The 21104-nt window shown below is 41.5% G+C and overlaps 1 protein-coding gene across 1 annotated transcript; it reads right to left on the bottom strand.

Moving 5' to 3' along the window:
- Nucleotides 1-11492: 11492 nt before the first annotated feature.
- On the bottom strand, nucleotides 11493-20398 carry fam210b (family with sequence similarity 210 member B). The gene is made up of 3 exons (XM_076740450.1): nucleotides 19710-20398; nucleotides 15609-15808; nucleotides 11493-12656 (listed from the first exon to the last, which is right to left on the bottom strand). Exons 1-3 carry the CDS (start codon nucleotides 20235-20237, stop codon nucleotides 12440-12442), a joined length of 945 nt encoding a protein of 314 aa, XP_076596565.1. The 5' UTR covers nucleotides 20238-20398; the 3' UTR covers nucleotides 11493-12439.
- Nucleotides 20399-21104: the final 706 nt, after the last annotated feature.

Below are 21104 nucleotides of genomic sequence, written 5' to 3' on the forward strand. Positions count from 1 at the left end.
CCTGAACATATTTGAAACTATAAGCTGGTTTATGATGTGGTCATTGCCCCTAATTCTTTATCATTCATCTCTGCTGCTCCATCCGATATCTGCTTATCTGTTGCTACCTGGCGAGCTTGACCTTCAAGACTTTACTGGCCAGACATTTGATTCTCCTGAAATGGAAACACACTCTTCCCCTTGCACATGATTGATGGATTAAGGACGTTCAATATAATGTAAAACTTGAGAAACTTAGATTCGCTCTCATGGACTTGCTAAAAACATTCCAAGAAACCTGGAACCATTTTTATGGAATGTATTGATGTGTTCAACATTTCACCAGACACGGAAGAGGGTTGAGGATTGAACCCCCCTCCCCCACTGTTTATACAGTACTGGTTGTTGAAAGACTAAAGAAATCAATAACGGATAAAAAAGATATCCATGTCGGTTTCTACCATAAAAATCAAGTATCAGTCAATACTTATAACAACCTTCATAGAAATCATCACACTGCATGTGTAGGCCTACTTACCAGAAACAGAGCAGAAGTAATAATAGTAGCTGTAGTAGCAATAGCCTGAGCTTTGCTGCTTTAACCGCACAGAGAGAAGAACTTATTTTCCTTTTTAGAGAAGTCTTGGCCAAGAATTACAAAGCAGAAGATGAGTGGAGAGTACGACATCTGTGGGGAATTATCCATCTGCGAGTGATCTCATTTCAGTTCCTATCCATCAGTGCACATGTAAGAAAGTCATAGTTAGACTGTGGCCATCATTATTTGCGGTTTCTCCGAGCAGAAGGTGGAAGAGAGAGTTGTTCTTAAAGCAGACGGCATTTCAGCTAATAGCCATGTGTGAATGTAAGCATGAAAAACAACACAATCTGTTTCCAAGTTTTTCAAGAGGCACAAAAAATACCCGTCACCACCACAGACAAATCGTTTCTGTACACAGTCGCACACACATATACACACTTTTTACATCTGAGCAGGCACATCCACAGAAATTACAGGAATCTGTGTTACCATGGTCTGGCAGGGCGCTTGTTTTTATTATTAAGTGGCACAGTAGCGCATTTCAAACCCTCCACTATAAGCAGCGGCTTCCCTCCATCCTCACCACTGAGGTTTGGATGATGGTCACGACTTTATGTGCCCAAACCCAGTCCCACGAGTTCTGCAATTGCTTTGATGCATTTTTCAAAAGGGCTGTGACATGACTGCCAAAAACACACAGCTTCCAATTCCTCCAGACAGCACACAGTGTCCTCGCCATTTCTCCTTTGTCACATTTTCTGTGCCGTACCGGAATTTTTGTAACAATAATATAAGTTCTGTAGAGAGCCCTATACTGTACCTCCACCCTGCCAGCTGACAGAATTGTGGCAGTGCTGAAGTTCTGTTTTGGTACACTTTGTAATGAAACTCTCTTTCTCGCCCTCTACTCTCTTTCGTTTTCTCTTTATCTCTATAATGTTTTGTAGGTTCGACCTGATTTTTTATTTTTTTTTTGTAGGTTTGTGTTTATCCAGACCGAGGCAAAAATATAACTGGAATACCTGGATGTTGTCCCATCAGAAAGGTCAAACTTGTATTAACATTAGTGTGGTTTTCTTTTACTTACTGTCATTTTAAATCAATCTCTCATCTTATTTAAAGCTGCATGAATCAGTGTCTAAATAGTAACAATGCATCAAATGTGAAAGGTGTTTCTTGTAGTGGCAAACTCGCAGAGAATTATCACCCAACCACAGGGCTCGTTTTTTTAAACCACTTTTTTTTTAACCCTGGCCTACAAACTTTTCTCTCACAGCTACAAAAAGTATTACTTAACCCACTGTATGCTACCTTCATATAATTGGTCTGACTCCAGAACTGTGTATTGCTGCCAACAACCATTTCTTTAGCAGTTCAAATAGGTCTTGTGTGTGCTCTTATTGACAGCTGCTTTCCTGAAGAAAATAAAAAATCCTTTCCTATTTCTTACTGTGAGATTGCACAAACAGGAAGTTGCAGATTAATGTGAATGCTTCTGGGATGACATGAATTTTTGTATGTGTATATAGTGTAACTAAATCACAAACCCAACCAAGTACTGTCTGCAACGCAGTGCGTCTTCTCACCTGTACTATACAGTAGTTACTATCACATAAAAATGTGGTCTTTTTTTGGTCGCTGGTTTCATTGGTCGATTTTGTTTTAGTTCACAGTGATGTTGCTAGGAGTGCATCCTGTGTTCCTGATACATTAAACTCAAACGATGCTGTAGATTCACTGTCCATGGGGGGGCGCACACGATGTTTTCTTTGATAATGCTGCATTGTGAACAACAAATCTGTGCTGAAATCAGCAGGAGGAGAGCTTGTTGGCTGTTAGCAGCTGGTGGGTAGCAGAGCCCTGCAATATGTTTGGCTAATGGCGCTAACAGCTTATGGAGCTAATAGAATTAATGGTGCTAATGGCTAATGGAACAAATGGAGCTACCAGCTAATAGAGCTAATAGATCTAACTGCTAATAGAGCTAATGGAGTTAATATAGCTAACAGAGCTAACAGCTAATGGAGCTAATAGCATAAACAGGTAATGGAGCTAACAGAGCTAATGGAGCTAACAGAGCTAAACACATAGCAGGACAGAAAGTTTCTGTTCAGATGAACGTGAAGCATTAAACCATTAACTGCAGTTTAATGTAGCAACACAAGTTTACTGTAAATACATGTACTGAAGTACTTGCTGTGTAGGCTACATTTTGAAGGTAAAAGCACATTGAGTTGGAGTTAATGTTGCAGACACTTCACACTAATTTTTACATTTTAGCAAACTTCTGTCAGAGATGAAAGTAACCAGATGCATTTGCCCCACTTGTGTACTGAAGCACACCACTTAAGCACAGAAAGTGTATGTAGCTGTTACAGATTACATAGTGCTTTACATAAACTGGCACTTACAGCTCAGTACAACACTTTGATTTTGGGATGGATGGGATGGTACATTCATTTCGAGATGATTACAATTGGTGAAAATTCACCCTTTGTAATTATTCGGAGTGAAGAAAGAGTGAAGAAAGGTAAATTCACACTTTCTAAGTAAAGAGTTTTACACAATTTGGTTTTAGAGGTGCTGAATTTGTTTAACGCCTCTTTAGATGTATTGAGACAAAAAAAATGTGTAAAAGGTGGTGGGGGGTTGAGAAGAAACTAACTAATCAGATAGTTTTCCTTTCTCCCTACCCAGCATCCAAATTTTAAAACCTTCACTCACTTATAAGGCACCAACAAAAATACAGTTTCTTTATTGTGTGTGATTTCTAACACCACAAATTTTTATCCCTCCACGGGTGCTGCATGCAGCACGTTGTTTGTCTGGTATTGTCAGTGGGGAAACTCTCCACAAGCATTATGGATTGACTTGAGTGTCATAAATTCTGCCAAATAGCCTAATATCATAATATTAGAGGCAACGTCATTTCTGAATGTGAGAGGAATAATAGCTTTTCCTCCTTCTGTCTGCGTGTCTTGATGAAAACCTCATTTTATTGCCACAATCATAATGGAATTATCTCCAGGTGTGATGAGGACATTTAATGAAATCATTACAAAGGATTACTTGCTCTTTTTCATGGGCTTATTAAAAGGGCCTTTGTGATATGAGGCTGAGTAAAAGAGGGCTTTTTTTTCATCCCCTTCTCCACTCTGAGTGATTGCGTGTTTGTCAGTCTGGCGGCCGCACCATTTGTGGCTGGCATAAAAGCCTGCAGGGAGCCACAAGATCTGATTGGGAATCTTGGGGAAAAGAAGAAGGGAAAAAATACATTGGCTGCTGCAGCATTGTATTGATGTGTTTGAACATAGGGCTCTCATTTTCATGCCCCCAAAGCTCACATAAAAATGGTTTTTCAATAAACGCTACACTTTGATGCATAGTTTATCTGTTCAGGCTATAATAATGGCGTTTTTCTTCCTCTCTGCCCCGCTGTCTTACTCGTTGTGTGCATCCCCTTTTTCCTCCTTCTCTGCTCCACTTCCTCTTTCCCTCCATTTCCCTCTCATTCCTTTTCCTTGTTTCCCCCCACATTGCCTCTGTCTACCTCTTGCAGCTCACCCACCTTTATTAGCCATCATGTGACTTCACCTCTTTCAAGTATTGAACTGTATTTAACCTGCTCCTGTAAATCTTATTCCTACATTGCCGGGGGGGAGACATACACTGTGGATGTTAAGCTTAATGAGCAGCACAGGCAAATCACAGTAGTATTGCCATCCATAATTCTCTTTGATTGAGTCCTGAATTGTAAAATCAATGTCTCCTTGCCCCCTGTTCACTTGTAGTTAATATTTCTCTCTATGACAAAGCAACTTTGTTTCTTTCCTCATCAACCAGCAGTGGCCTGAGGATCTACCATACGTCAGCGCTTTGATGGCAAACATACCTCAAATTATTCATCTTTATTGTTGTTATTGGCATTGCTATTATGTCAGTTTTTTTCAGAAGGAAAAGTGACATCCACCGGTATTTTTTAATGGTTATCTCATCTAACTTTAATTAAAACTGCTCCGTAAAGTCTGGTGGTGGAAAGTAAACAAGTATTAGCTGTTATTCACAGTACTTCTATTTGTACTTTACTTGAGTTTTCAAATTTCATGCTAATTTTTACTTTAACCATATTTTCGAGGGAAACATTGTCATTTTTGCTCCTTTACATCTATTTGACAGCCACATTTACTTCTTACTGTTCTTACATTATGATTTTACATTCAAAAATATTCTTAAAACATCTTAAAAAATCTGTAAAATATCAAATGGTAGTAGGAGTAGGAAAAGTAAGAAAAACTAGCACCACGTCCACCTGCCGGCTGCAACTGTAAAATGCTTCTTGCACATGAAAGCGGCAGTAATGATGATGTAACAGAATGAGACTTACTTTTGAGTCCCCTTAATGAGCATTCATAAGCAGCATAGTTCCTTGCTTATGAGCAATTGAGCCTTTCGAGGATGCTCCTTTCATACCCAGTCATGTATTTTTGGAACATTCCTTGTTTGAAGCATGCTGTTGCATCAAATTCAGAATAAGCACAAAAATCAATGAAGTTGATGAGGTAAAACATTAAATATATTGTCTTTGTACTGCTTTTTAATTGAGTATATGTGAAAAAGGATTAGCAAATTAGCACATTCTGTTAAAAAAAGTCCTGGACTTGTATTTTACAGTGTGGTGTTGCTACTTTTACTTCAGCAAAAGATCTGAATACTTTTTCCACCACTGGTTAAGTCAACAGCCCTTTGGCACTGACACAGAAAAATAGCAGTCTTAAAGATGTTGAACTACTCAGTGGCCCATTTTGAACATCCCCAACAAAAATTCAGTTTTAATTGTAGCTCTAAAATCTCATAAAACATGCTGTATATTTAAAAAAAGAAAAAGAAAAACTTGAAGTAATTCAGTAGGCAGCTGAGGGGCTGAGTCTTACTCTGCAGGCCATCACTTCAGCTGACACCGAGGGTGAACAATGGTTACGTTCACGGCTGTTGTCAAGCTGTGATGAATAGCTCCCCCTAACTACTGAGGAATAATGCTTAAAACAGAAAATGAATCCAAGTCCTGAATAAATGTATTAAACATTTGTGTTGTGCCTGGTCAGCACTGATTCCAGTTAGCTCAAGGAAGGAGGGAAGGCCGGGGGGGGAAAAAGGAAAGAGTGGGACGAGTGGTATAGTGGCACAAAATCAAGCACTCAGCAGCTCCACAATACCCCATTAGTCTTCATTTTCAGCAGGACATGCAACAGGGCCCTTACGTCTTGAGGAACAAACTAAAATTTATTGGGTCGGCCAGTTCGGGCTAATTGAAAGAAATTGTCTGTCTGTTTGCTTTCCATTAGGTTTGTAGAGGGTGGTGGGTTGGGGCGGAGTGATGATCTGGGGCCTGAGCTTGTTGCCCTACGCTCGTCAGCCCGGCGTGGTTTCCTGTTAATGGTTTGATCCATGAGCGCCCTCCACTGAGCAGACAGTCTGAGCTGTGGGAATCATTTAAGGAGGAATCGTTTAGGGAGAATTTATGAGATGCATTCATTATGAAGTGTGTACACGCAAACAGACTTCGATCGGTAATGGCATCTCTGTAGTGGTTTACGGCACTGTTTCTGCACTTGCTGGTAGTTTTGGTTCACTCCTCACCCAGAGAGCAAACAATCCCGATTATGAGTGAGCATCTTGGCCCTGTGATTTTGAAATATTGTGTCAGAGTTGCCATAAATGTTGATTTGGTATTACAGCTTGTTTTGCTGCAAGTCATTGGGTTATTGGTATATAGTGTGTCATTATTATAGTATCCAAGCAATTCGAGGCAATAATGAACATTTTTGTCCTCAAATCTGAAGATCACATGTTCACTTTCCATCTTTGTCAAAGATATAAACCTATGTGATGCAGCAGCCACTTCAGAAGACCCTTGTCTTCATCACTATTGTGCCTCTTTCAAAGAGGATGATTATACAATCCTGATTACAAAATGTTTGGACACTGTAAAACAGAATATAATCATTTGCAAATGAACTGTGTTTACAGTTTGACGAAGTGTCCCTGAGCCCATGTAGTAATCTCCTTTATACAATCATGTGGTCACAAAGTGGTGAACCTTGCTCCATCCTTGCTTGTGAATGACTGAGCCTGAGGATGATCCTTTCATACCCAATCATGACACTATCACCTGTTACTGGTTGGGCAGCTGTGGCTCGTGAGGTAGAGCGGTTGTTCACTCATCAGAGGGTCGTTGGTTTGATCCCTGGCCTACATGTCGAAGTATCCTTGGGCAAGATACGGAACCCTAAATTGCCCTCAATGCTGTGCCATCGCTGTGTGAGTGTGTGAGTGGTTAAAAGCTTGTAATTGGCAGGTGGCCATCATATGAATGTGTGAAAGGGTGAATGTAGACTTGTGTGGTCATCAGCGCTATATAAATACAGTCCAGTTACCAATGAATCTGTTTACCTGTGGAATCTTCCAAACTGATGTTTTTGGAGCATTCCACAACTTTCCGTCTTTAGTTGCTCCTGTCCCAACTGGTTTGAAACGTGTTGCTGCATCAAATTCAGAATAAGCAGATATTTATAGAAATCTATGAAGTTGATGATGTTAAACATTAAATATTGTCTTGTGCTTTGTGTGATGTATGATAATATTATAAAAGAATAATTGAAGATACGAAATAAAACAATTTTTCAGCAACTTGGGTATCAATAATTTCATATTTTTTGCCGTCATTTCTCTCTGTTAAGATAACATATTATTTCAATTTCATGCTCAGATCTATAGTGAGTGTATTGCGGTTGGGTGCACTTCCATTAGATTTTGCAGAGCCGCTTTCCAATTCAAATTTGACCTAACATAGTTACTGTAATTGTGAGGCACAGTCTTATATTGCAGCACACATGTATAAGCAAAACAGAAATGGATGCTTTTGTTCTGACGTCCAAATAGGGCGTTTAGATAATTAAGAGAATCTGATAATTGAAAATGTCTGCTTATGTTGTCTGACCTTTGCACCTGATCCAGCTTGTAAAAACAGAGAATTTTCTTTTTAAAGTCTGTAGTATGGCAACATAGCACCGAAACATCCCAGAACAATCCTATTACTGACAAAGAAACGTGAGTTCTCATTAACAAGAGTCACTGTTTTTTGTGGTTTCGTGCACATGCTCTCCAGAGATGATTTAAGAGGGAAGGAGATATAAAAGCTCAACTCTTTCCGCCAACAATACAATATAATTCATAATTCCTCTTCAAATGCATCCTCATTGTTAACAAGAGATTTTAGTGGACCGTTATGGGAAAAATAATTTCTTGACTTGGCATGCACCTCGCTAAATGCCAATGTCGTGCACTCTATATGCACAGTATGTAGGAAGGAGACAGAAAAGGTAAATCAGAAGGTAACTGCCCTGCAGAACATCTCTGAAAACTTACAACCATTTATACTATAAACTAATCCAGTATATGATAACTAACACCTGGACTGCCTATTATATGGGATGTCAGGACATCACAGTTGCATTCTGCCAATTCTGGATGGAATGTGACCATGTAATCACCAGATATACTCGTCCTGCGTGCACCCATAAGTGCCATCCTGTGTATAAACAGACAATGAACAACAATGCAGTGAAATACAGTTGTAATAATGTGGAATGTGTATTTATAAAAGTTATATTGCTGACAAATACAGTACATTAAAAAACACTTTAAAACGTCATTGTAGCTGCATACAGCTACAACATAGTGTGCTATAATGTCTGTCTTCTGGAAACTTGAAGTGTTTTGTTTTTTTCTACATTACTTGGTTGTATTTCATTTTGCTCTTAGTCGTGCATCTACTGCTGAAAATGTTTTATGTTTATTGTGAGTAAATCTTCACTAGGAAATGTTTTGTGGAAACAAATCCCATTAGCCCTTCAGCCAAATCAATATTTTCATGCCCAGTGTTTCTGTGTACATTTTAAAAACATTACTGCGAATCCACTGAAGGCAAAGTCTCAAAATCATTATGTGTGGCAGTATACTGCATCTAGTATTCTGAAGTATTGCATTAACAAAGCGCAAGCTGAATGACCTGTTAGACAGGTGACAGGCATTCAGCTAAGTCACAGGAACAGACAGTCAAAAACATAATCCACAACTGCCAGAAACACTTTGACAACTTATGGCTACTGCCTCCTCTTCCCCTTCTTTTCAGTCACTGGCTGGATAAACTCTCTGCCTCTCTGTCTCCAACCTCACCTCCCTCTCTGCTCAATTATAATTGCTCACATTTAACAGCTGAGCTTCTGAATCCGGAGGAGCAATGAGGAGGAGGCGACATGAACAAAATAAAAAAAAAATAAAAAAATAAATGTGCGCATCTCTGGTGGAAATTGACTGGCATCGGTGTTTAAAATAATAAGATGCAGCTGTTGATAGTAGCGACTGTCTCCAGGTTTACTTCCCCGTGGCCCCTGTGGCAGCGGAGGAGCCGTGATGAAGGCAGACAGCTGACAGGTGCTCCAGGATGATGCTGCCATCAGGTGCATCTGCTAAACTTAACTCGGAGACAGGAGAGGAGAGATGGGGAGAGGGAGGAAAAGAGGAAATGTTCGGGCGAGACAGTGAGTGGGGGAGAAGGAGGAGGAGGAGTGGCCGGAAAAATATGAGGAAAAGAGGGTGAAAGCAAAAACAAAAAAAGGTGGAGGTTGTGAGCAGGCGAGAGAAAGAGAGAGAATAAGTGTGTGTTTGTGTACACAGTGTGTATTATTGCGTGCATCTTAAAACTTTATGCCAGCCCTTCCTGTAAAGAAATTCACAGGATGTCTTTGAACCTGCGAGGCTGACGGAATAGGTGCCTCTCTGTCTAGACACTGACACTCTGGAGGGCTAACAAGTTTACTGAGCGGGTCAGGAGATGGGGAGATGGTGAAGGAAAGGTAATAAGGAGAGATAATGAGCAGGTGCAGAAAATGATAGAGGAAATAGCGAGAAAAAAATAATAATGAAGAAATTAGATAAAAGAAGATGCGAGGGAAAAAAGGCAGCTTGTCAGGAAGTGAGCTGGAGTGTGCCTATAAGGTGTGTGTGTGTGTGTTTGTGTAGAGGTATGTGCTGTCGCCATTTGTTTATATATCACTGCATGCATCAGCACTTTGCGACTACTACACACACACACGCCTTCCAACTTTTGCGTCAGAAATGCAGCCTGGGTCTGAATATACAGCCATAATGGATTCACTGTGCATGCTTCTGTGACAGTGGTGATGCTGATGGTGTATCTGACTTTCAATAAAAAGGTGCAGCGGCCACAAGTCGGGAGCTAAGGCAGGGATTTGAACCCCCTTGAACCCCTCATGCTGGGGGAGGGGCCCCTCATCAAACTCGAGGCCAACCAGATGAAGTGGTGCACTCGTATCACGGCTCAGTTCTGGGCCAAGCAAAAGGTGACGGCGAGTGTAACCAAGGAGCTGGTCTGCCCCCTCTTCTTATTCTTGTGTGTGTGTGTCTGCGTGCAAGCTTTATTTCCACACACGCACACACTGATAGACAAATGCACGGCGGTGTGGAAGGAGAGGAGCCTGACAGAGCCCAGTGCATTGCAGGTAGCCCGACAGAGTGGCTGGGAGCGCTGTCACCAATTTGTTCCTAGCCATGGGGGACATGCAGGGGATGGAGAGGCGATGGCAGCTCCCTGTCCTCATCATGGCTAATGAGACCCAGGCTTCTCCTTCTTCCTGTGTGTGTGTGTGTGTGTGTGTGTGTGTGTGTGTGTGTGTGTGTGTGTGTGTGTGAGACATCGGTTTGTATCATTTCGTGTCACAGTGCTGCCAAAGCTCTCCTTCCTGAAAAACTGGGGTTGATATCTGACACAGACCACCATGCACTCTTAGTTCTCCTTATACAACTCTCCTGACTGAATTATTTACCAAGAAGCTCTCTCAGTCAAACACACACACACACACACAGAGGAGATAAGGTCTTGTAAGGCTGCTACCATTCAATACAGTGCAGATCTTCAGGGACACCACACCAGCTGAGGTTTGCTTGCTGTGCTGGCTGACCCATCAAACCTTCAAGGAAAGAGCGAGGGAGGAAAGAGAGAGATGGCGCCATACCTGCTGCGATAAAACAGACCCAGAAATAATGACTTCTAAAACTGGTCAGTGTATGACCTAACCCCTTTTGTAGGTAGCATAATCTTGATCACATAGTTTTTTGACGTATTATCCAGTTATGTGTCTCTGACAAAAACAAATGTACATTTTTTTTAATGTTTTGAGTCATTTCACAAAATGCCTTCGCTGACTTTATCAATGTTTTGTAGATGCTCAATTTGTCACACTGAACAAAACTTAAGAAGTTTGATAAGCTTGAGGAGTGATGCTCCTTCTTGTGATATGGCACTTGTATCTATCTTGAAGACATTAAGAGTACAAAGACATTCAATCTTGGGAGAGAGTGAGCTGTACGATGCAGGTGCGTCAGAGGAAAGAACAGCGTTGTATTTATAGTTCAGGAGCTCCCCAGTGTGGTAAAAAAGGAGAAGTGCAACCAGTTCCTCTGCATTTAAAATAGACAATTGTGCAACAAATCTGAAAACTTTTAACCCAATCAGTTTCCTTCTGCTTCAACTGATGTCAGATTTGTGCTAACAGCATTTTTCTGCTACCCCCACGAGGCCAAAAAATATCACCTTTGATATGCCAGAGATTTCACCACAGAGCTTATTTCTCTTCCATGGTGTATACAGAGCAACAACTGGCCAATATTCAGCCTCCTTTGAGCTCAGCTTTTCTCTCCACCACCTTCAGAGGGACATATTTGGCTCTTTAGCTGCTGAATGCTCCAGTGTTCACCAGGTAGTCGCCAGCTCTGCCTATCTGCCACATAGTACTGGTCAGGCAGTGTATGGTGGGTTTTTAGAGCTGCCTACTTCAGTCGAAAACGCTGCTGAGTGCAGTGAGTGTGAATCAAAGCAGTGAAGTCTGTAAAATAAATATTGATTTCTTTAAAGTTTAATCTTTAAAGCATCACATCAAATATAAATTGACATATTGTGCGATGATGCTATCTCATAACAAAAACACACCAAATATAAAGGAGAACATTCCCTTTTAATAGTTAAATAAAGTCTATTCAATCAGAAAAATAAACCCTCACAAACCAACATTCTTCATCCAAAGCTTGCAATGAACTACAATCAGCTTCACTCTGAGATTAATGTACTCCAAATTAGCGCTTGGGCAGTGGCATTTGCAAAGAACAAGAGGGAGAGAAGATAAAGAGAATGAGAGCAGAGGAACAGGAAAGGGATACAAGAGGAGAAAAATGGATGCCAGGAGGGATGCTGAGAAGAGAAATAGGAGGGAAGCAAAACAATAGCAGAGAATAAAAAGAGTGCAGGAGAGAGAGTCAGGGCCAAGTAAGGAGGGAACAGGAGAGAGGTAGGAGACACAGAGGACTCAAATTATTCTGCTGATTCACAGAACACCAGAACATGGTCTAGTCAGCAGTGGAGAGAGATCAGCTTTTTTTCCACGTGTCCCCAAAGGGAACCTTCACAGCATTAAGAGACAAATCTGGCTCCTGAAAGAGCTTACAACTGAAACTTAAAATCCCTGATCATACTTCAGATTGTAAATAAATATTTGAGCTGTTTCAGCCTTTGTTTCTGTTTTTTGGAATGCACATGTATTAAGGCATGACTTCAAATACAGACTTTGTAATCCTACAGCAACACAATTTAACACTTTGATTCTGTTAAAACTGGAACTAATGTAGGAAACACTTCACCTGAATTCACAACCACAACTGAGAAAAGATGAGGCATTTCTAGACAAAGGCAAATGAGTAAGGATATAAACAGGCGTTTTAATTACAGCCATTAAGAGTCAGGATGCTCGTTGCTTAATGAGGCAGTGGAGGAGTAGAGAGGGGTCATCAGGGTGCAGGTGTGGGTGGTTTAAAGAGACCAGTCTTTCTGAAGTAGCGCACGATAAGAGGCACTGACACCAGAGTGATGCTGATGCGAACCGGAGCAAAGAGCTTGTGGATGGCGTAGGACAGGACGAACGTGCTCGTCCCTGCTGCCATCTTAGACTGAACGACTGCCTCGCTGAAGCCCAGTTTGCACAGCAGGGCCGCCATATCGATCCCACTGGCGAGACAAATGACACAGAAAAGTGGTTAGAAGTACACAGAATTCTTATTAGGCCGATCATTCACAAATTGTCTACTTACATTTTTCTTCCTTTTACATTATTGACAACAGTACGCTATATACACACACACACACACACACACACACACACACACACACACAGATGTTTCAGGCTATGCCTCCCTCAGCATGTGTGTGTTGACCAAGTGTTTTGTATCAGTCGGTTTTACTATCAAGAAATAAATCAAAAACTAATTTTAAATAAAAAATACCAAATTTATGAGTATGTGTACAGAGTAATCATTTTACTACTAATAATAATAGACTACATTTTGACATTCAACAACTTTAGTCATACAAACCCTCCTGCAACTTACCAATAATAAGGTAACTTTCTAAAGGCTATTGTCTGTGTTATTATGGTCCACAAACCAAAAACTAACATTTACTAGAAAACAGCTCAAAGAAAAATCATCATTTAAACTTTCAGGTGCTTCAAAGCCCCAAAAAATAAATCCTAAAAGCCTTGTGCTGCAAGAAGAACCTCTCTTTGTTACTGCTTAGCTGTTGCTCCTGGCTGGTTGCATCCTCGTGGATTTCAAGAGATTAAATGTAAAGTAAAGGAGGCCAACCGGCTTTAGTGGTTAGAAGTGCAAGCCACCTACATTTCCACAAGGGGGAGCTGTTTTCATTGAAGACTTATGTATAATAGTTTATTTTACAGCCTTCTGACCCACTTAAACTGATTAGCATAAGAGGCACTGCAAGTATGGAATCAAACAAATCAAATAGGGTTTAACAAGCTACATGCTTCTCTGCCTTCATGAGACAGTTTTGTAGCGTTGTGGCATTTTCATCTGAGCTATTCAGGGAATAAATATGTAAAGACTGTGCTAACATGAGGCTTAGAGCTGCTTCAATTAACACAGCATCTCTCTCACACATTAACAGCTCAGTCACACTCAGTAAAATTGAGTCAGATAAATATAAAGAACTGTCTGCACCCTGACAACTGTTTACTCAGCACGGACACTGTATTAGCAGGCTACATGTCTGGGCTCTGTGGCCACACAGTGATAATGCTCTACAGTTGCTGGATATAGGGTCAGCTTTCACTTCAAGGGCCATTATCAGATATACAAGGAATTTTAAAATGTCAGATAATCTCTGCCAAGTCTCTCTGGTATTCAAACCCCTGGCATGTGTCCAGTCACACGGAGACAAGGGCCTGGAAATGGTTTGGACTAATAGTCTTGCCAAAACTAAGGTTATGCTGCGCTGTGTTTGTTTTTCACTGTCTGTCACCATCAGTAGCAGGTTGCAAAATGCATAAGACAGTTGAATGTACGGTTGATGTTTGAAGTTTGCATTACAAGTTCACAATCACTTAGATCAAAACTTGTTTTTTAATTGTTCCATTTCATGTTTAACTATAGTTTGGAAAAGTCAGTTAGGACATCTGCTTTGTGTGTGACAAGTAATTTTTCCAACTATTGATTACAATTTCACCTAAATTTCACTAAATCCACTGTGCCTTGAAGAAGCTTGGAGATCTTCCAGAAATGATGGCATGACTATAGAAGCTTCTGGCAGGCTAACTGACATTGTTTGAGTCAATTTAAAGTGTTCCTGTGCATGTATTTTAACACTATCACACTATTAAGAACGCTTGCCCGACCATGAAGCACAGGGGTGGCAGCATGATGTTTTAGGGGTCTTTTGCTGCAGGAGGAAGTGGTGCAATTCACAAAATACATGCCATCATGAGATGCCATGTAAATTATGTGGATATATTGCATCAGCATCTCAAGACAGGAAGTTGAAGCTTAGCAAAATGGCTTAAGGTGTGCAAGCAAGGAGGCCTACAACCTGACATTTGCTACCAAATACTATGTGTATGTAGACTTCTGACCCATTTGGAATGTGATGAAGAAATACAACTTGAAATAAATAATTCTCCACCATGAATGTGACATTTCACATTCTGAAAATAAAGTAGTGATCCTAACTGAGCAAAGACAGGGAATGTTTACGAGGATTAAATGTCAAGAATTGTGAAAAGCAGAGTTGAAATGTATTTAGCTTCAGCTGTCAAAGATTTTCAATTGTGCATGTGCTGTTGTAAAGTCTAAAAACTGCTTGCAAGATGAGAGAATGAACTCATGTTTTATTCACACGCTCAGCATGATTTCAGTGTCTGTGTCTGTTTCAGCCCACTAGTAGTATTTCAACTACAGCAGGGCTGGTATTAATGTGGCTGATTGATTGGACGTTTTCAAGAGCTCGTACTTTGCCTTCTCTCACATAACAAGTCCCCTTTGCACCAGACATTTTGCATTCCTCTGTGTAAAAGCGGCCCACGGGTCAGCAATTTCCTGTGCACGTCTTAAGGTTTAAAGGAAATGTTACACTCAGATGTTCTCACACTGCTGGATAATATCTGTAAGTGATGCCTGATACATTTCACAGTTATTTTTCTACTTATCTCTCAATTCTTGGGGAGAATTTCAGAATATGTTGCCTTGTATACATTCAATGTGAACTATTATGGTTTGTGGTCACTCTCTCTCTCTCTCTCTCTCTCTCTCTCTCTCTCTTTTGTTCAAAGTTTTTCTCCTCCTGCTGGGGATCAGTGAACATGTATAGAAAGATGCTCTTACTCTTTGAGTCTCTGGGAATAATTTAGAAATGTCAAATTGTGGCCATGCTTGACATATCTTGACTTTGTATTAAAGAATCTACATTAAGGCAACAAGAAAAAGGAAAATGCATTACATTTCAAAACAAAAAATAGGAACAAATAAGTTAAAGGTACATGTTTATGGGTGGATTTCATTAATTTTGCACTTCAGTTTAATCAGTCTCTGATGTACTCTCTGAAAAAATGGGGACTACATGTGGCCACTGGTCCCCCACCTGTAAGAAAGCAATAATCTGAGGTTTTGTTACCTGGATATAAGGAGGTAGAACATTCCCAAGGACATGAGGGAGATGCAGACGTGAAAGGAAACTCCCACTGCTCCGTACTCTTTGAAGACTTTCTTTAGCTGCTGGGTCCTGTTTGGTTTTTCTACGTCTGGCTCCGGCTCCTCCGGGGCCTTTGCAGTAGATGAGGAAGAAGTCGAGGCCTCCTTTAAATTCTGCTCCTCCTGGACAAAAAAAAAAGAGAGCAAAACAGTAGGAAGTGAGCAGGACTATGAAATGGGAAGATGAATTGAGAATTAGTCCCTGGAGAACATGTCTGAGGAGACGGAGTGCACATCTAGACAAAAATGGAGAAAAGACATGAATGGCAAAGAGCAAGTGGTTGAAAATTGTGGTGATAGTTTCTGCTCTGCATACAAAATCGTGACATTTCTCACATTCAAATTCCACTTGGACCCCTCAAACGTCAAAACTGACGAGCTCCAAGATGGAGGCTTCTCGTCTAGTTCAACTGACGTCACAGTTTTTGACTTCAAACACAGGAGGCAGAAAAGCTCAAACAAGCAGCCAAGTATTACCTTTAAGTTTGCTTTCCATGAGTTGACAATGTGTCTTTGCTGTTGGTGTAATGCATACTTTAAGGGTGACATTGAAGCATGACATTAATGTGCTACTCTTGTCTCAAACACTTAATAGATATCTAAAAGCTAATTTGATGGCATCTACAGGTGAAATACGTATGTAGCAATTCCACTCGTAGCCTTTTATCCTTAGTGTTTCTGCGGTTTGCCTTTGCAAGGTAGTACTGAGCCACTGAGCTGCTCTGAGTGCAAGAACAATATCTGATAACACAATTTATCAAAACAAATCAAATTATCTTTCAGTGAGTCCAGAATTGCCTTCTCTTGATGCTCTACAGAATCACCAAACCAAATGTGAATTTAACTGAGCTACAACAAACATCCGTTATTTTCAGTTTTAGGTCAGATATAGGAATGCATGCATCATCATAATAACCCCCCCCCCCCCCCCCGATTATGTGTCATCTAGTTGAAAGTTGAGGTTAAACAAAGCCTGGACTTTTTACAATCACCCTCTATTCATCATGCAGCTGAGTCAGCTGATTAAATATAGACTGCTGCTGTGTGCTTTAGGTAATTCACTTTATCACTCACCCTTTCACACACTCACATGAACTAAGTTCTTCACTCTCTCTCACAAGCGCACACACAAAGAGCCTCTCATAAGGGCACAAACACACACATTACTCTGTTTGTGACCTACACACACACACACACACACACACACACACACACACACCATTCTCCAAGATGAACAAGCACCAGGCACAATCCAGCTGTCTGACATGTAGCGGGGAGCAGGCAGGTCACTCCACCGTGTGCTGGCAGTAAAGCAGATTAGTGAACTACAACACACTCAACAACACTAAGACCACCACAGAGCATTGATGGTGTAGATGTGACTCGGAGCAGCAAGTGAAGCAGGAATGTAAAAAGAGAGAAAGCTTGCAGCATGTTAACAGCGCAGCATGTAAATAGACAATCCTCCCACTGACTTAAACCTCGTGGGCTGCATTTTACTACAGTAGTAATGCTTAATGCAGCAGACCCTGTACAAAAGGTACAATAGTGCACAAAGTGTTTTAACAGATCAGAACTGAAGATGTCAGCACAGCAGGGTCAGTTTTTCTATATCTATGAAAAAAAAATAACACTGTCTAAATGCTAAAAGTTTTTGAAATGCAACACTTAAGTACTTCAGAATAAGCTGCAGTACTGAATTGACTAATAAAGCTGTTCTGTTTTGTACAGTCATTTGGTTAGAAATTGTTGTCATATGTAAAAACCATATCCCTCCCTCAAAACCAAATGCCATTACAACAAAATATTTCTTATGGGGCCCTTTCAGGTTCATTGGAGGTTTCACTATGATTAAAGCTACTGTGTTTTTTCTTTTTGATGGTTAGGGCTGGTAGACTGAAATTGAAACTGTAAAAATGGCAGCTGGCATCGTCTCCAGTGGTTCAATTGGAAGTCACGCAATTCAAATATATTTCCTGCCAACAGGCAGTCCTTCTTCAGTCCTTCCCTGACAAAACAGGAAGCAGCTCAGGCCTGCAAGGAATGCATCTAGTTTTAGATGGAAATTTGACATTGCACTTACAATGCTGAGAACTCTTACCATGTACCAAGAATACTTCTGTATTAGCTTCGAAACATGAAAGTGTTGCAGTGGTGCAACAGTCTTAGAGTTTGCAAATGTGACATTCAGTCAAGCAAAATCAGAAATCCGACTGTGATGCAGCCTGCTGTCCATTCACTGCCATGTGCAACATTTGGCCTGACGTACAGTAACTTTCATTCACATCTGTCCACGCCTTGCTTCAGACTGTCTTTCTTTGTAGGCCCGAGTCAGACAGTTACTCAAGAGGAGAAGAAGGGAATAGGAGAAAACAAACAGATCTTTTCTCTTCACTGCAATTTGTCTTGCTAAATTTTGGCCCCAGCCCCCCTGGATGAAGCCACAGTCTTGGTGACGTATTCACTGGCCTGCCAACAATAGACAATAGAAAGTCCAGAGTGGGCGAGGGAGCAGGCCTTTGCTTTTCAGAGGCGAGTCAGGCCGAGCTAAAAGTAAAGGCGGCAGCAGTGTGGGAGGGTCATGTGAGCGAGTGGCAAAAGGGAGTTGTGCCAGGGAGGGTGTATAGGAGGGGAGGGGAACAGTGGCACTGCTGTATCTAATAACAGCTTTTCAGAGACATGAAAACACATGCAGATATGCAACGTCACAGTGGTATGCAAACAACAGACAAAGACACACGCGTAGACAGGGGGGGGGGGTGTCAGAGGCTCAAGCAGAAAAGCTAAAAAATGACTTTATGTGTCAGGTCTTCGAAAAAGAGCAAGTCAAACTGGGATGACTGTCGTTCATTTTTGCTAGGCTGCGTAGCTTTTATTGTCCTGTGGATTAATGTTTATGCTACAGTTGTTTGCAAGGTTAATGACACGCAAAGGTCCAGTGAAACACCACTAAAGACCTGGATCGTCATAAAACATGACAAGTACTTTATTTACCTTCACCTGTCATATCGGAAACATAAAGCCAACTTAACAAGTGTTAGTCATGCTGCTTGTAGCTATTACTTTAAATCTATCATTATAGATTCAAAACAATAGTTAATGTTACAACATTTCCACCATTATCCAACTAGGCCGCTCCAGACCACAGACAATTAAAAGCCATTTTTCTGGTGTTTTTCGGTCAGTTTCTTGCCTTTTTCACCCTTTATGAACAACTTTTGTGTCTCGATAAAAGCTCTTTGTGGTTTCTCAGTTTGATTGATTTCACCAACCATAAACACCGCGAAACAAAAGCGTTTTGAGTGTGCGTTATAGTGCTTCCTATGCAGAAATTCAGTTCGTGCCCTCCACCTGCTGTCCGCACCCCAACAAAAGAGTGATGTGATGTTATATTGAAACAACCGATTGAGAGTGAGCCTCAGTAGAATAGTATTTTGTGTCTCAACAGAACTGCTCATTGCAGGTTCACCCACATTTTTTACTTCTCTACCACATCACTGGTGTTGACTTACCACTAACTGAGCACATGCTAATGTGCTCACTGAATTCACGTCTTATTCAGACTAGATTGGCCTGGACTGACTCATTCTTATGGCTTTCCATAAAAAGGAGCCAGCATTAGTTTCCTGTGCAGTCTGAAGAGTCAGGTGTCAGTGAGCATGTTGAACAGTGAGTCAGCATGCTCTCTCAGCTCTGTAAATGACACTCCTGCTACATCAGATTCAGCTTGTGATTGAAGGTATGTTATGCACAAACTACTGTGACTTCCCTGCACATGTCGACGGCCCACTCAGCTCTGCGCGTCATGCAGTGTTGTATAACAAGCCTGCCTGCTTACTACATGATGGCTGTTAGTGAAAGAGGCCCGGGCAGGCAAGCAGCTTTATGCATATTTCATGGTTTTGAGGTCAGTCCTGGCGCCACCCCGACACAGAGCATACGGGGAGTCCCTCACGGCCGCTCGGACCTGTTTGCTCCTGGTCTATGGGGTTAAGCAAATACTCGAGCGGTTTGTTGAAATTACCCCTTTGTTGCTGGCAGCCGCCTGTCCCTCGCCGGCGTCGCTCCTCTTCGTGGATGAGGCTCTGGTCTGCATAGCCCTGGTGGCGCAGAGTCGACTGGAAACCCCCCAGTTACCTGTAAACAGAACATTACACACCGGCTCTCTTCTGCTGCTGTAGCGCCTGCTCGCATGGACGAGCGGCTGCCTGAGAGCGCCTGATTTGCCGGCTTCACTTTGCACGCTTTGGGAGAGACTCACAGCTACAGCTGCCACACGATCCAAGTATGCCCAGTCCGTGACTACAAAACCAGACGAGGACTCCCAGTTCTGGCCGGATTGCGGCTCCGGTTGTGGTTTCCCCAGGAGCACACGAGTTGAATCGACACCACCGACAGACACGCAGAAACGCCGGTGTTCCTGAAGCGTGTGGCCGTTGTGTAATGACAAAGTGCCGTTTCTCAGTCTATTTGCTTTAACTTGCACTAGAAACGAGCCCGCTGGCTTGAACGCCTGATCCAGAGCCGATGCTGAGAGCCGACACAAAAACATTATCCGCCCTGAATCGAGCTCAGCGTCTCCGAAAAAGAGTCAAGGAGAGCGAGTTAATCGTTTACGACAAGTGATTAGGACTGTAAGTAGCTGTAAACATGCTGCCCTGAACCCTCCTGCCTCCCTCCGGTCCTCTTGTTGACCGATTACCACCGACAGCCAATGAGAGCTGACGCGCAAACGCAGATAGTAAAGTCTGAGGAGAAGGGAGGAGTCATTTAAAGGTGTAACCGTGTTAATTCTTACAATTGAGTTATATCACGAAACCTCTCTGGGGTGTATGGAACTGAGCCCTGTGTGTGTGTGTGTGTGTGTGTGTGTGTGTGTGTGTGTGTGTGTGTGTGTGTGTGTGTGTTTTAAAGCAGGCAGCTCCAATTTGAAGTATTCGAGTTACTTAAATGAATACAATTCTCTGTAGGCTGTTGACTAATTAGTCAAAATGTTCAGTTCATGTTTGGTGCATTTGTTATTTTCCCACATGCTTTGCGCTCCAGGTAGAGAAGGAGCAGCTTCAGTGTTGACTACTGCTTCAAATATCCTGAGCCAATTCCTTTATTCATTAACTTATTAACTTGGTAGGTTATCTCCGAACACAATGTCCTGATGAGGAGGAGCAAAAAGACACCCTAAATTAAACAATTATTATGACAAAATCAAGACATAAACAGTCCATTAAAAAAGAAAAATGTGCATGTGCAAGCATGCTTGAAGGTACAACAAAGAAATGAAGTAAACAAAACATAATTACACAGACTTTTGCAATAAACGGTTTTAGTCATTGTCAGTCATTGTTGGCCCTTATCTTCTGTGTTTGTGGATGTCACAGTGTGTTGTGTGGAGATAAGGCTGTTCAACCCGCAGAAAGAA

This window comes from Chaetodon auriga, chromosome 2, assembly GCF_051107435.1.
Source record: "Chaetodon auriga isolate fChaAug3 chromosome 2, fChaAug3.hap1, whole genome shotgun sequence".
Taxonomy (NCBI): domain Eukaryota; kingdom Metazoa; phylum Chordata; class Actinopteri; order Chaetodontiformes; family Chaetodontidae; genus Chaetodon; species Chaetodon auriga.

Bases quoted from the DNA above. Each gene is read 5' to 3' on its own strand.
- fam210b (XM_076740450.1), bottom strand. From the start codon at position 20,237: ATGTTTTTGTGTCGGCTCTCAGCATCGGCTCTGGATCAGGCGTTCAAG. The intron at 15,809-19,709 runs GTAATTTCAACA...TTTTTTGTCCAG, and splicing joins CGGCTGCCAGCAACAAAGGG to GAGGAGCAGAATTTAAAGGA. The intron at 12,657-15,608 runs GTAACAAAACCT...TTGTCTCGCCAG, and splicing joins TTCTACCTCCTTATATCCAG to TGGGATCGATATGGCGGCCC.